Source organism: Heptranchias perlo, chromosome 4, assembly GCF_035084215.1.
Source record: "Heptranchias perlo isolate sHepPer1 chromosome 4, sHepPer1.hap1, whole genome shotgun sequence".
NCBI lineage: Eukaryota > Metazoa > Chordata > Chondrichthyes > Hexanchiformes > Hexanchidae > Heptranchias > Heptranchias perlo.
This window is the reverse complement of record NC_090328.1, coordinates 130566738-130581243: the sequence shown is the minus strand read 5'-3', so window position 1 is coordinate 130581243 and position 14506 is coordinate 130566738. Positions and strand designations below refer to the sequence as shown.

General features: G+C 44.2%; 2 protein-coding genes across 6 annotated transcripts in view; one reads left to right on the top strand and one right to left on the bottom strand.

Annotated features, from left to right (window-relative positions):
* Window positions 1-1240: 1240 nt before the first annotated feature.
* The window catches only part of gldc (glycine dehydrogenase (decarboxylating)), a 133514-nt gene continuing 120248 nt past the window's right edge, over window positions 1241-14506 (top strand). Inside the window, exons 1-2 of one of the 2 annotated variants that reach the window (XM_067983638.1) lie at window positions 1241-1599; window positions 2072-2150. In XM_067983638.1, coding sequence (XP_067839739.1) covers window positions 1306-1599; window positions 2072-2150 — 373 coding nt within the window. In that variant the 5' untranslated portion in view covers window positions 1241-1305. Of the gene's footprint in view, window positions 1600-2071; window positions 2151-14506 lie in introns of those variants that run through there. The other variant, XM_067983640.1, reaches the window with a different exon arrangement.
* Window positions 9440-14025, bottom strand: LOC137320614 (uncharacterized). 4 transcript variants are annotated; one of them, XM_067982298.1, is made up of 2 exons: window positions 12384-14025; window positions 9440-10804 (listed from the first exon to the last, which is right to left on the bottom strand). In XM_067982298.1, the coding sequence occupies exon 2, from the start codon at window positions 10801-10803 to the stop codon at window positions 9700-9702; it is 1104 nt and encodes a 367-aa protein (XP_067838399.1). In that variant the 5' UTR covers window position 10804; window positions 12384-14025; the 3' UTR covers window positions 9440-9699. The 4 variants fall into 4 exon arrangements, with proteins under 4 accessions (XP_067838399.1, XP_067838402.1, XP_067838400.1 ...); XM_067982301.1 differs by having other exon boundaries at window positions 9440-12603; window positions 12740-14025; XM_067982299.1 differs by having other exon boundaries at window positions 9440-12785; window positions 12831-14025.

Sequence of the window (14506 nt, the reverse complement as noted above, 5' to 3'; positions counted from 1 at the left end):
AGATATATTTCTTAATGCTAAAGGGATCAAGGGATATGGAGAAAAAACAGGAACAGGGTACTGAGTTAGACGATCAGCCATGATCATTTTGAATGGCGGAGCAGGCCTGAAGGGCCAAATGGCCCACTCTTGCTCCTATTTTCTATGTTTCTATGTTTCCTAGTTGGACAGAGGTACCAGGTGCTCCTCACAAGTCGCATAATAAACAGTACAACTCCCCATAAGATGTGCAAGTGCTGGGCACCGTTGTTCCAATTGCAAAAGGAATACACCATATATCCCTTTAAATGGTGGTTCCACCATTTGGAGGTGCAGAATTTCAGCAGTAGCTGCCTACCTCTCTGCTGGGGCCCAGGTCCTGGATATATGAGCACATGTTCTCACACCCAGCCTCTAGGCAATATCTTCCAGCTTTTGTTGTCCTAAATCTCAGAGTTTCCTCATCAGATATATGAGGAGCATCTGCTTTCACCGTGATATAAAGACCTACGCAGAGCATCCAACTTAATGCTCCAGACATGCAAGTCCAATGTCATGTATCAGCCTTACTCGTCTCCATCTGCTTAATCCAGGTCAGGACTTCAGTAAAGAGTTGTCCCTGCTGTGAGGTTGACTCTCTCTCTCTCTCCAGGGTACTCTGTGATCCGTCTGTATAGCCCTCCCTTCCACCCTGCAGCCATTTTCCTTTTCTGCCATAAATTCACCTCACAACAGTCTTGGGTCTCTTATAAGGGCTGAGGAAGCCCTTCCGGTGAATGCATAAGAGTTCTGAGCCATTAAGGAGAGAGAACTGGTATGAGACGCTCCAGGCCCTTTCGGTATTCTCAATTATGGGATAAGTAAGGTATGCAACAGTTTACCATCGAGTGTGCTCCACCTGAAATATATCTCCATATATGAATACTCGACATCTTCCCACCAGATGGCAGCATTAGATACAAAGTCTTGATAGTCTTCGCGTGATTCAATAAAATAACATTTTCTCATTCCGTTCTGTGTATCTTGTTATGCAAGTTGTAGATTTTTGAGACCACGGAGCAAGCATACATGGAACCCAAGATATTTTAATGTTGTATCGATGATAAAAAAAAATCAGAACTATATCTGAGGGAGGATTTTGAAACAAGTTATTGTATTATAAAATGATGTTTAGGGGGCTTGTCTACACGTCATGGACATGTAGTCACTTGATTGGGTGTTGGTATATAAAGCAGTGTCGCTCTGCTTTCTGTTTAGTTCATTATCCGAAGTGAATTTTTAATCCGAAAAGTAAACGCAGTAGGGTTGCTGAAACTGCTGCTGAAAATGCAGAGTTGTGCGAAATCCTGGGGTTTTCTGGCGAGTTCTCGTGGTTTGCAATCCACCTGCCAAAAACTTGGTGGAAGCCGGTTTCGTGGAGGCAGACTGGTTATTTCGAGCAGAAACTCTCAGCAAAAACAAGATTACTTGAGCGGCAGCGTGCGAGCCCTGGGCACAGCTACTACAAACCATGCGAGGTTAATAGAGAAAATCTTACCGAGGCACGATGACTTCTCTGAGAGACATATCGGACCTGGAGACAAAGAAAAAAGAGAAATGCTGGGCACTCTGGGACTGGCGGTAACAGCAAACGGTTTATTTTTTTTTGTCTTCGTTATTCAGTCCTTGCCCAGTATTAGATCCACAGTTGAGTGAAGCAGTGGAAGGGTCTCGCCGATGAAGTAGCCAATCGAATATATATTTTTTTACAACTTTCACTTTATCTACGAGACCATTATTTTTTTTGTGTGAGGCATTAAAATTTCGGATTGTTCAATTGCGTGCCCGTTAAAGGAAGCACATGTTATAAAAAATACTGGGCTGCAAACTGAGAATTTGCTTTTTTTGAAAAAAAAAGATACAAACCATCACGACGCGCAACATCTTAAATTGACAAAACTATTTTCCCTTTACAGTTAACGTGGTAATTTGTATCGATCTGAATGTGTGTGTGTGTGTGGAGGAGGAGGAGGAAGGGGGAGCTTTTTACAGTTCTGTTCCTAAAATGTTTTTTTTTTAACATTTGTTTGCCATTATTTTCATGCCCTGGTAGAGTATCGACGAACTTATTGACAACACGGTTCCTGCGAGCATCCGCCTCGCCAGACCCCTGAGAATGGACGATCCCGTGTGTGAGTAAAATGTGTTTTTATATATTTCTCTTTCCCCCCCCCCCCCTCCCTCTCTTTTCCCCCATTTCTTTAATTTGTGTCGAGGGTGAGCACCGGGTTTTGGAACGTTGTGTATCCGCGGATTGTATCCTTTTTTAATAATAATAAATTGCAACATGAAATTTCACGCGCGCGGCCCGGACCCATAACCTTATTAGGTATAGGTGCAGTCTGGTGGGGTTTTTTCCTCTGCAAATCACTCAGAGGGGTGGAGGAGGAGGAGGAGGGGGAGGGAGGGAGGGAGGGGGGGGGGGGGGGTGGCGAGGATAAGCAGCTTATTGCCGTGTAAAGTTCATTTCCTCCAGCTCCTCTCTGTGTCCAGTTCAGTCTGGCTCGCACGAGATTTCATCAACCGAGGGCGGGCATCGAGCCCAGGACATGACGGGCTGAAAGAGGCTCCCCTCTTGGTCATTGTAAACAATTTTACAACACCAAGTTATAGTCCAGCAATTTTATTTTAAATTCACAAGCTTTCGGAGATTTTCTCCTTCCTCAGGCAAATGTTTCCCCTCTTGGTCAACTGTGAAGACTGTGGGTTTTTTTTTCTCCGTTCTTCCATACCCTACCCCTCCCTTCACTCCGATTGTACCGGCCAGTTACCTCCATCACACAAGTACCCCCCCCCCCCCCCCCGTTCGCTCTTTTGTTTTTTGTTTGCTGGGGGAAGCTCAGCTTGTGCAATGTCTGATCGTCAAGCGAGAGTCGCAGATGTGGTTGCAGTCCATCATGCGTGATCGCTTACTGAAGGGAAAACAAATCTGCTTTAGAAAGTTGTGGAGCCTTAATAATGTAATACTTCAAAAAAAAAACCCGCAGCTGTTCCTAGTCAGGCCATAGTACAATATCCCCCTTCTTATCTGCAGGAACTTTGAGTATTGTTGTTGTTAACTGCCTCCAAATGTATGCGATGTACTGAATTAAATATCTTTGATGTATTCATCCATTTACCTTAACGTTTAACCAGATAGGAAAGTATCAAGGAGTACTTTAGAAATCTCTTCCACTCTTTTTCCTTCACCCCCCCCCCTCCTTTTTAAGTGTTGAAGGAAAGAAGTTTTTTCAACCTGGTAGATTTTTTTCAGCATTGCTTCTGAACAGGCTAGTGTGGTACCCATAGTCAAAGAGTGACAGTCAACAGACCCATTGGTCTTCAGGTACATGTAAAATAATGAATTGAGACTCAGGAGTGAACTTGATAAACATCTGTACAAAAACAACCTAGCGCACAGCAGCTAGCACCGCTTTAGATGGGAAGATCCTGCCTGATCAACCTCCTTTTTAAGGAAGTGACAACCCAAGTTAATTGTAGTAATCCCTACAACATTGTCGACTTCCAGAAGGCATTTAATAAAGTTTGACGTAAAAGGTTATTAATTAAGTTCAAAGCTGTGGGGATTCAGGGCAAAATTTGGGTAGGTGTAAGAAATTGGCTAAAGAGTGGCTGTATGCTGGTTAGAGGGTTGTGGGCAGGGGGAACTAATGAGTGGTATGCACCAGAGCTTGGCATTGGGACCACTGATTTGGATGTAGAAACTCAATACAAATTGGTCAAAATTGCAGATATCAACCTGGGAGGGTTAGTGGAATCCAAGAAGGCAGCCCAGAAACCACAGAGTGAACTAAACAAAATGTGAGCGGGCTGAATAATGGCAGATAAAAAAATAGTGCAGACAAGTGTAAAGTTTTACACATAGGAATGAAAAATGCACAATGCATGTACTCAATGAATGGTGTTGAGATCACTAAGGATGTGACCTGGGAGTCTAGGTATACTTGCTGCTCAACATGTCAAACCAATGTAGAGCAGCACTTAGTTCAACATTCTACTGGTTTTGTTATGTAATCAAAGCAGGATACAGGTCAGAGTGTTGTGATCAAACTCTACAGTGCTCTGGCCACCTTGAGTACTGTGTTCAGTTCTGTTTGCCAAGAAACAAGGAGACATTCACGTGTTGAAAGCAGTGCAGAGAAGAGCCACAAGGCTCAATCCCCAGTGTCCGAGGCCTGAGTAACGAGAAAAGATGGAAGAAATTCTTACTTTTCATCCTGGAAAGGAAGCATCTGGAGAGGTGATCTTATAGCGGTGTATTACGTAGTATAGTTAATCCAGAATATTGCTATAATTAATGGCGGGCTGGGACAAGGGTTACATGGGTTCAAACTAGTAAAATAACTATAGGACTGATATCAGGAGGTTCTTTATGAGTGATCAATACTTGGAATAGACTGAGGCAGAGTGGTGGAGGCCAAATCCTTGGTGTCATTTTAAGGAACAGTTAGTAGCAGCAATGGGCAAGTATATTGTTCTGGATTGATGAGTATGTGGGATTCCTAATGCTGCTGTTCCTACTGCTGTAGAGAAAGGAGATTTGACATGAGTGGCTTTTTGCTGGGAGGGGAAACTTTTTTGCCAAAACCAGGAGTTTAGTGATGGTGTAGCTGCCTATCTGATATTGCCTTCCATGTTGACAACTGCAAGAGTTATTCATTGTGTACGTGCAGTACCTTAATGCTTTGATGTGACAAAGTGCTGTATAATTGCAAGTATTACCAGTCATACTGCATGTTCTGCTTTGGTGAAATATGGTTTTCATGTTGCATTAACACCTGAAGTGCAGTATAGCTGATTTGGCTACATGGATTGCAGTGTGCTCTGAATTTTTGCATGCTGTGCAAGAATTAAATATATTGTTATAAAGAAAGAACTTGCTTTTATATTGCGCCTTTCACTACCTCATGATGTCTCAAAGCACTTTACAGCCAATGAAGTTCCTTTTGAAGTGTTGTCACTGTTGTGGGAAATTGTGGAAATTAGGAAACATGGCAACCTATTTGCACACAGCAAGATCCCACAAACAGCAATGAAATAATTATATCTTTCAACTTTTTGAGGAGGTAGCCTTGCAGTATGTGGGATTCACAACCAACTGCTGTGTAATGTCAACTGTTGTGAAGCCTCCTTTTTAACAGGGTAGTTAGCTCTTTTTGTTAGGATTAAACATTTGGATATTGAAGCAGAGCATGGGCATGCATTCTCCCTGCTAGGAGTGTGGTCCATAGCTGTCAGTATCGTACAACCTTTTCTCCACTCATTCACATTTATGCAAAACTGGTAAGTGCATTATAACTGAACCACTAAGCTCTTAATCTTCCCAGATTGCTTTGGTTATAGCGGTAGCTTACATTGAAAGTTTCTCCTAGTAGTACTCAGTTGGTAGCCAATGTTTATATTCTTGTGGCATGACTGCATCAAAGTTCCATCACAAGTATCATCTCCACATGAAAATTTGCATTCTGTGGACATGTAGATTTCATAGTGCCGCGCTGGGACCTGTAACTTGTGTGGATGATTGCTCTTCGTGATTTCTGTTTTAATCACTTGAATGAATATAGAATCTTTTGGCCAGTGCCTGTGCTGGCTCTTTGAAAGACCTGTCAAATTTAGTCCCACTCCCCAGGTTTTTCCCCATAACCCTGCAAATTAGTCCTCTTCAAGCACATGTCCAATTGCCTTTTGAAAGTTCCTATAGAATCTGCTTCCACTGCTTTCAGGTAGTGCATTCCAGATCTTAACAACCCTCTGTGAAAAAATTTCTCCTAGTTCTTTTGCCAAGTATCCACACGCTTTCTTAACCACCTCATCAACTTGTCCTGCCTCCTTCAAAGATTTGTGAATATGCACCCCCAGGTCCCTCTGCCCTTGCCCTCAAAATAAACTATTTTGATTATATTGCCTCTCCATGTTGTTCCTCCCAAAGTGCATCACTTCACACTTATTCACATTAAATTGCATCTGTCATGTGTCTGCCCATTTCACCAGTCTATGTCCACCTGAAGTCTGCTATTATCCTCCTCACTATTTACTACGTTGCCAAGTTTTGTATCATCCACAAACTTTGAAATTGTACTCCCTATACCCAAGTCCAGGTCAGTTATATTTAACAAGAAATGATACTGATCCCTGAGGGATCCCACTGCATACTACTCTCCAGTCTGAAAAACATCCATTCACCACTATTCCCTGTCTCATATCCTTTAGCCAGTTAACCAAGTTACCATCATCCCTTTAATCCCATATGCTTCTATTTTCCAAATAAGTTTGTTATGTGGTACTTTATCAAATGCCTTTTGAAAGTCCATCTATACAACATCTACTGCACATCCTTCATATACCCTCTCTGATACGAGAGCAAACTAGCAAGAAATAAAAAACAGACTATAAAAGCTTCTACAAGTATATTAAAAAAAGAGAGTAGCGAAAGTAAACGTGGGTCCCTTAGAGGCTGAGACAAGAGAAATTATAATGGGGAATAAGGAAATGGCAGAGATGTTGATTAGATATTGTCTGTTCACAGTAGAAGACACAAAAAAATTCCAGAAATAGTGGGGAACCAAGGGTTTAATGAGAGTGAGGCACTTAAAGTAATTAATATTAGTAAAGAAAAAGTACTGGAGAAATTAAAGGGACTAAAAGCCGACAAATCCCCGGACCTGATGGCCTACATCCGAGGGTTCCAAAAGAGGTGGCTGCAGAGAGTGGTTGCATTGGTTATGATCTTCCAAAATTCCCTAGATTCTAGAACGGTCCCAGTGGATTGGAAGGTAGCAAATGTAACCTTACTATTCAAGAAAGGAGGGAGAGAGAAACCAGGGAACTACAGACCAGTTAGCCTGACATCAGTAGTGGGGAAAATGCTGGAATCCATTATTAAGGACGTGTAACAGGGCACTTAGAAAATCATAATATGATTAGGCAGAGTCAATATGGTTTTATGAAAGGGAAATAGTGTTTGACAAATGTATTAGTTTTTGCTGGATGTAACTAGTGGATGTAATATATTTGGATTTTCAAAAGACATTTGATAAGGTGCCACATAAAAGGTTGTTACACAAGATAAGGGCTCGTGGGGTTGGAGGTAATAGCATAGATAGAGGATTGGTTAATGCACAGAAAACAGAAAGTAGGGATAAACGGGTCATTTTCAGGTTGGCAGGCTGTAACTTGTGGGTTGCCACAAGGATCGGTGCTTGGGCCTCAGCTAATTACAATATATATCAATGACTTAGATGAAGGGACCGAGTGTAATGTATCCAAGTTTGCTGACGATACAAAGCAAGGTGGGAAAGTAAGCTGTGAGGAGGGCACAGAGTCTGCAAAGGGATATGGACAGGTTAAGTGAGTGGACAAGAAGGTGGTAGATGGAGTATAATGTGGGGAAATGTAAAGTTATTCACTTTGGCTAGAAGAACAGAATATTTTTTTAAATGGTGAGAAACTATTAAATGTTGGTGTTCAGAGGGATTTGGGTGTCCTTGTACACGAAACACAAAGTTAACATGAAGGTACAGCAAGCAATTAGGAAGGCCAATGGTATGTTGGCTTTTATTGCAAGGGGGTTGGAGTGCAAGAGTAAGGAAGTCTTGCTGCAATTGTACAGGGCTTTGGCGAGGCCACATCTAAAGTACTGTGTAGATTTTTGGTGTCCTTATCTAAGGAAGGATATACTTGCCTTAGAGGCGGTGCAACGAAGGTGCACTAGTTTAATTCCTGGGATGAGAGGGTTGTCCTTTGAGGAGAGATTGAGTAGAACGGGCCTATTACTCTCTCAAGTTTAGAAGAATGAGAGGTGATCTCATTGAAACATAAGATTCTGAGAGGGCTTGACAGGGTAGATGCTGAGAGGCTGTTTCCCCTGGCTGGAGAGCCTAGAACTAGGGGACATGGTCTCAGGATAAAGGGTCGGCTATTTAGGACTGAGCTGAGGAGAAATAGCTTCAGTTAGGGTTGCGAATCTTTGGAATTCTCTACCCCAGAGGGCTATGGATGCTCAGTCGTTGAGTATATTCAAGACTGAGATCGATAGATTTTTGGACTCTAAGGGAATCAAGGGATATGGGGTTCCGGTGGGAAAGTGGAGTTGAGGTCGAAGATCAGCCATGATCTCAATGAATGGTGGAGCAGGCTCAAGGGGCTGTATGGCCTACTACTCCTCCTATTTCTTATGTTTCCTATGTTCTTATGATACTTCATCAAAGAACTTAATCAGGTTAGTCAGACATGATTTGTCTTTAACAAATCCGTGCTGGCTGTCCCTTATTAGCCCATGCTTCTCCAAGTGAGAATTAATTTTGTCCTTGTCGATGATCTCTAGTAGTTTTCCAACCACTGATGTTAGACTGACTGGCCTGTAGTTACCAGGTTTATCCTTCTCCCCTTTTTTGAATTAGGGGTGTAACATTTGCAATCCTCCAGTCCTCTGGCACCATCCCCATATCCAAGGAGGATTGAAAGATTGTGGTCAGAACTTCTGCAATCTCCACCCTTGCTTCCCTCAGCAACCTAGGTTGCATCCCCTCTGGACCGGGTGACTTGTTAACTTTGAGTGATGCCAACCTATTTAGGACCTCCTTTCTATCTATTTTTATCCTATCCGATATCCCTACTCCCTCCTCCTCTACTGCGACATTTACTTCATCCTCTTCTTTTGGGAAGACAGTTGCAAAGTACTGATTCAGTACCTCAGTCGTGCCCTCTGCCTTCACAAGAAGATTTCCTTCTTTGTCCCGAATCGGCCTCACCAGTCCTTTAACTATCCTTTTACTTTTATATGTTTATAAAAGATTTTTGGCTTCCCTTTCATGTTACCTGCTAATCTTTTCTTATATTCTCTCTTTGCCCTTCTTATATACTTTTTCAATTTCCCTCTGCACTCCCTGTATTCTGCCTGGTTTTCTGTTGTATTCTGTACCTGACATTTATCATAAACCTCCTTTTTCTGTTTTTATTTTAACATCTATTTCCTTTGTCATCCAGGGAGTTCCAGCTTTGGATGCCCCATTTTTCCTCCTTATGGGAATATGCTTGGTTTGTACCCGAACTATCTCTGCCTTGAAGACCTACCATTGCTCATTTACTGTTCTCTTGGGCAATCTTTGTTTCCAGTCCACCTGTGCAAGATCCCTTCTCAAATCACTGAAATTGACTCTCTTCCAGTTGGGTATATTCACCTTTGATTTTTCTTAGTCCCTTTCTGTAACTACTTTACTTTAAACCTAATTATATTATGATCACTATTATCCAGATGTTCTCCCACTAAAACACACTCCACATGCCCGACTTCATTCCCCAGAACTAGATCCAGTACTGTTTCTTCCTCGTTGTGGAGATGCCGGTGATGGACTGGGGTGGACAAATGTAAGGAATCTTACAACACCAGGTTATAGTCCAACAAATTTATTTTAAAATCACAAGCTTTCAGAGATTATCCCCTTCGTCAGATGAATGAGTGAAAAGGTTCTCAAATCGCATATCTTATACTATGTTGGGACAGCATCACACCAATCAAAAGGTGTCGTTATTCAAACAGGCCAGTCACGGAGAACAGCACGTCCCAGTACACTGGATATACATTGTGTCAATTACACAGACAGGCAGAAAGAAACCCAAAATGGCAGAGAGAGAGAGAGAATATTAAAAAACATAATTTTTTTCCCTTTTTTGCTGGTGGGGTTACGTGTAGCGTGACCTGAACCCAAGATCCCGGTTGAGGTCGTCCTCATGGGTGCGGAACTTGGCTATCAACTTCTGCTCGACGATTTTGCGTTGTCGTGTGTCTCGAAGGCCGCCTTGGAGAACGCTTACCCGAAGATCGGTGGCTGAATGTCCTTGACTGCTAAAGTGTTCCCCGACTGGGAGGGAACCCTCCTGTTTGGCGATTGTTGCGTGGTGTCCGTTCATCCGTTGTCGCAGTGTCTGCATGGTCTCGCCAATGTACCATGCTCCGGGGCATCCTTTCCTGCAACGTATGAGGTCGACAACGTTGGCCGAGTCACAGGAGTATGAACCATGTACCTGGTGGGTGGTGTCCTCTCGTGTGATGGTGGTATCCGTGTCGATGATCTGGCATGTCTTGCAGAGGTTGCCGTGGCAGGGTTGTGTGGTGTCGTGGACGCTGTTCTCCTGAAAACTGGGTAACTTGCTGCGAACGATGGTCTGTTTGAGGTTGGGTGGCTGTTTAAAGGCGAGTAGTGGAGGCGTGGGGATGGCCTTAGCGAGGTGTTCGTCGTCATCGATGACCTGTTGAAGGCTGCGGAGAACATGGTGTAGTTTCTCCGCTCCAGGGAAGTACTGGACGACGAAGGGTACTCTGTTGGTTGCGTCCTGTGTTTGTCTTCTGAGGAGGTCTATGCGATTCTTCGCTGTGGCCCGTCGGAACTGTCGATCGATGAGTCGAGCGTCATATCCCGTTCTTACTAGGGCGTCTTTCAGTGTCTGTAGGTGTCCATCGCGTTCCTCCTCGTTTGAGCAGATCCTGTGTATTCGCAGGGCCTGTCCATAGGGGATGGCCTCTTTGACGTGGTTAGGGTGGAAGCTGGAAAAGTGGAGCATCGTGAGGTTGTCTGTGGGCTTGCGGTAGAGTGAGGTGCTGAGGTGCCCGTCTTTGATGGAGATTCGTGTGTCCAAGAAAGAAACTGATTCTGAGGAGTAGTCCATGGTGAGTTTGATGGTGGGATGGAACTTGTTGATGTTATCGTGTAGTCTCTTCAGTGATTCTTCGCCGTGGGTCCATAGGAAGAAAATGTCGTCGATGTATCCTCGTTGGACTAGGAACATACTGATTAAGAAAGTTCTCCTGTACACATTTTAGGAATTGGTCACCCTCCTTGCCCTTTACACTTTTTTTCCCCCCCCAGTCTATATTAGGGTAATTGAAAGCCCCTACTATTACTGCTCTATTATTTTTACATCTCTGAAATTTGCCAACAGATTTGCTCCTTTATCTCATTCTCACTATTTGGGGGTCTATAATAAACACCCAGCAATGTAACAGCTCCTTTCCTGCTCCTTAACTCTAACCAGATGGATTCAGTCTTTGAACCTTCTCGTATATCGTCCCTCTGTAGAACTGTAATATTATCCTTGATCAATACTGCCTCCAACCCCTCCCCCTTTTTTCCGTTCCTGACCCTCCCGAATACATTGTAGGCAGGAATGTTTAGTTGCCATTCCTGCCCATGTTGAAGCCAGGTCCCCATTATATCATAACCCCATGTGGCAACTTGTGCCTGCAGCTCATCAACCTTATTTGCAACACTCCTCGCATTAACACACATGCATTCCAACACCATGCTAGTCTGCTTTTTTCCTCCATCTAATTCCTGCTCTTTCTACACTACTATTTATTCTGTTGCTATTTGTCCCTGCTAGTTTTCTATGTCCCTTGTCTCCCCTCTCTGCTGCTGTGTCTTGGTTCCCCTCCCCCTGCCAATTTAGTTTAAACCCTCTCCCACAGCAGTAGTTAACCTCCCCGCGAGGACATTGTTCTCAGCCCTGTTCAAGTGAAACCCGTCCAGCTTGTACAGGTCCCTCCTGCCCCAGAACTGATCCCAATGCCCCAGGAATCTGAAGTTCTCCCTCTTGCACCATTTCTCCTGCACTGTCTTCCTGTTTCTGTACTCACTAGCATGTGGCACTGGGAGTAATCCTTTAAGGTTCTGTTCTTTCATCTTTTTCCTAGCTCCTGAAACTCTGCCTGAAGGACCTCAACCTTTTTCTTACCTATGTCATGGACCACAACTTCTAGCTGTTCTTCTTCCCCTCGCACCCATTCATTGGTATCCTTAACCCTGGCACCATGGAAGCAACACACCATTCGGGACCTGCGCCTGCAGTTGCAGAAATGCCTGTCTATTCCCCTGACTATTGAATCCCCTATAACAACTGTCTTTCTACACTTGTGCCCCCCCCCACCCGTGCAGTCGAGTCTTCCATGGTACCGTGAATTTGCTCCTGACTGCACTCCTCTGAGGTGTCATCACGCTGACTGGTGCCAAACTCCCAGGGGATTCCTGCACTGCTTGCCTGTTCCTCCTAGTCTGTCTGGTGGTCACCCATTCCCTCCTTCTGAACTCTCTGTAGCTGAAACGTGCTATCCATGAAACTTTCAGCTTCCTGGATGCACTATAGTGACGCCAGAAACTCTGAGCTCAAGCAGTTGGTGGCACTTTCTGCATATGTGGTTTTCCAGGACAGTGTCCTGGAGCTCCCACATGGCACAGGATGTGCAGGCAACAGGCCCCAGCTATCCTGCCATGTTAGCTAACAGTTATTTAAAATTGTTTCTTTAGCTTTAAGGCTATTTAACTGTTTAGCTAAAACTAAAACACTTACCAACCAATAAACAAAATACTTACCCTCGGAGCTTCTCCTTGTGTTGTGACGTCACTTTTTGATTTTTTTTTTTTCTGTCTGTTTCAGACTCACCGCTTCTCGGACCTCTCTCAGTGTTCTCTCCCGCTCCTCATGAGGCCGCTTCTCTGACCTCTCGCAGTGTTCTCTCCCGCTCCTCATGAGGCCGCTTCTCGGACCTCTCTCAGTGTTCTCTCCCGCTCCTCATGAGGCCGCTTCTCGGACCTCTCGCAGTGTTCTCTCCCGCTCCTCAGAGGCCGCTTCTCGGACCTCTCGCAGTGTTCTCTCTCGCTCCTCATGAGGTCGCTTCTCTGACCTCTCGCAGTGTTCTCTCCCGCTCCTCAGAGGCCGCTTCTCGGACCTCTCGCAGTGTTCTCTCCCGCTCCTCATGAGGCCGCTTCTCGGACCTCTCGCAGTGTTCTCTCCCGCTCCTCAGAGGCCGCTTCTCGGACCTCTCGCAGTGTTCTCTCCCGCTCCTCATGAGGCCGCTTCTCGGACCTCTCGCAGTGTTCTCTCCCGCTCCTCAGAGGCCGCTTCTCGGACCTCTCGCAGTGTTCTCTCCCGCTCCTCAGAGGCCGCTTCTTGGACCTCTCGCAGTGTTCTCTCCCGCTCCTCATGAGGCCGCTTCTTGGACCTCTCGCAGTGTTCTCTCCCGCTCCTCATGAGGCCGCTTCTCGGACCTCTCGCAGTGTTCTCTCCCGCTCCTCATGAGGCCGCTTCTCGGACCTCTCGCAGTGTTCTGCCACTGCTAGTTCTCTCCTGCTCCTTGTGCGGTCGCTCCTCTGACATCTCGTGATGTTTTCCCGCTCCTTATGCGGTCGCTCCTCTGACATCTCGTGATGTTTTCCCGCTCCTTATGCGGTCGCTCCTCTGACATCTCGTGATGTTTTCCCGCTCCTTATGTGGTCGCTCCTCTGACATCTTGTGATGTTCTGCCACTGCTGGTTCTCTCCCGCTCCTTATGTGGTCGCTCCTCTGATCTCTTGCTAAATTTTCCTCCATTGTAATTTTAATGAAAAAATGGATACAGTTGCAGAATGAAAGTTAACATACCATATAAAAAATCTATTAATGTTACAATAATTTTTGCAGGACTAGCTTGGTAGACAAATAATTGTTTTACACCATATGTAGTCCATAGTAAATATTAGTGCCAGTGAAATTCATTGGGTTCAGCAGATGTAAGTTGTTGCACACAATGTCAGGCACAAATCTAATGTTTATTAATTGGCCTTTTACAGTACATCAAATGGTTTCACTTCACACTGATGCTAAAGTTATGCTAAATATAAATCTGAATTCAGGGCCTGACTTGGAGGAAGAAGTCTCGATCCATTTTGCTCCGGAGTGTGGCCAGGCTGGGACTCTGGATTTATACTAAACCTTCTTGCATATCAGTCACAAGTATTGACGTGCCATGTGCTGCCTTGTTTTTCGTTAATTCTGTTCTATGTAAGTTAAAATTGCCCACAGTACTTCTATTAAAGAACCCATTTGGAATTCAAAAAAGAAACTTACCAGTTATTCCTGCTGATAAACATCTATAAACCAACCACCAAGTTAAATATGGATTTTGTTTGACTTCTCTTCTGAACCACTCAGTTAAAATCTACTTTCAGAATGGCCAGAGGATGTAAAAAGCCACAATCTTTCAAGCTCTTTTTTGTAACTATAACCTCTTATCCCTGGTATTCTAGTGAATCTTTATGTACTCTAATATGCTTGCGGTACTCCAATCCTTCACCTAACCAATGTCCTGTTCAAAATCAGCGTTGCTTCCTTTCTTTTATACTTAGTGTACACCCACCCCATGAATCTCAATGCCTTTTTTAAATTGCAATTTTCTACCTGCACTCCCACATTTTAAAGATCTGTATCAAACCCTAGATCTTTATTCCTTCACTCTTAAGAATTTTACTGTGTACACTGGTTACTGTGTACACTGTTCACTGGTTTCCCTTAAATGTACTCAAAATGTGGGGGGTAATTTTAGCTCCTAAGAACAGGTAGGTTGGGGGCGGGTGGGAGGTTAAAATAATAGTTTTTTGGAGTGGGACAGCATCCAGGCTCCAATGCACCCATTTCTGGCTTTGACCCAGGCAGGTTTATATCTGTGCACACAAAACAC

What these genes read in the sequence shown, in the direction of transcription:
- LOC137320614 (XM_067982298.1), bottom strand. Translation starts at nt 10,803, where the DNA reads ATGTTCCTAGTCCAACGAGGATACATCGACGACATTTTCTTCCTATGG.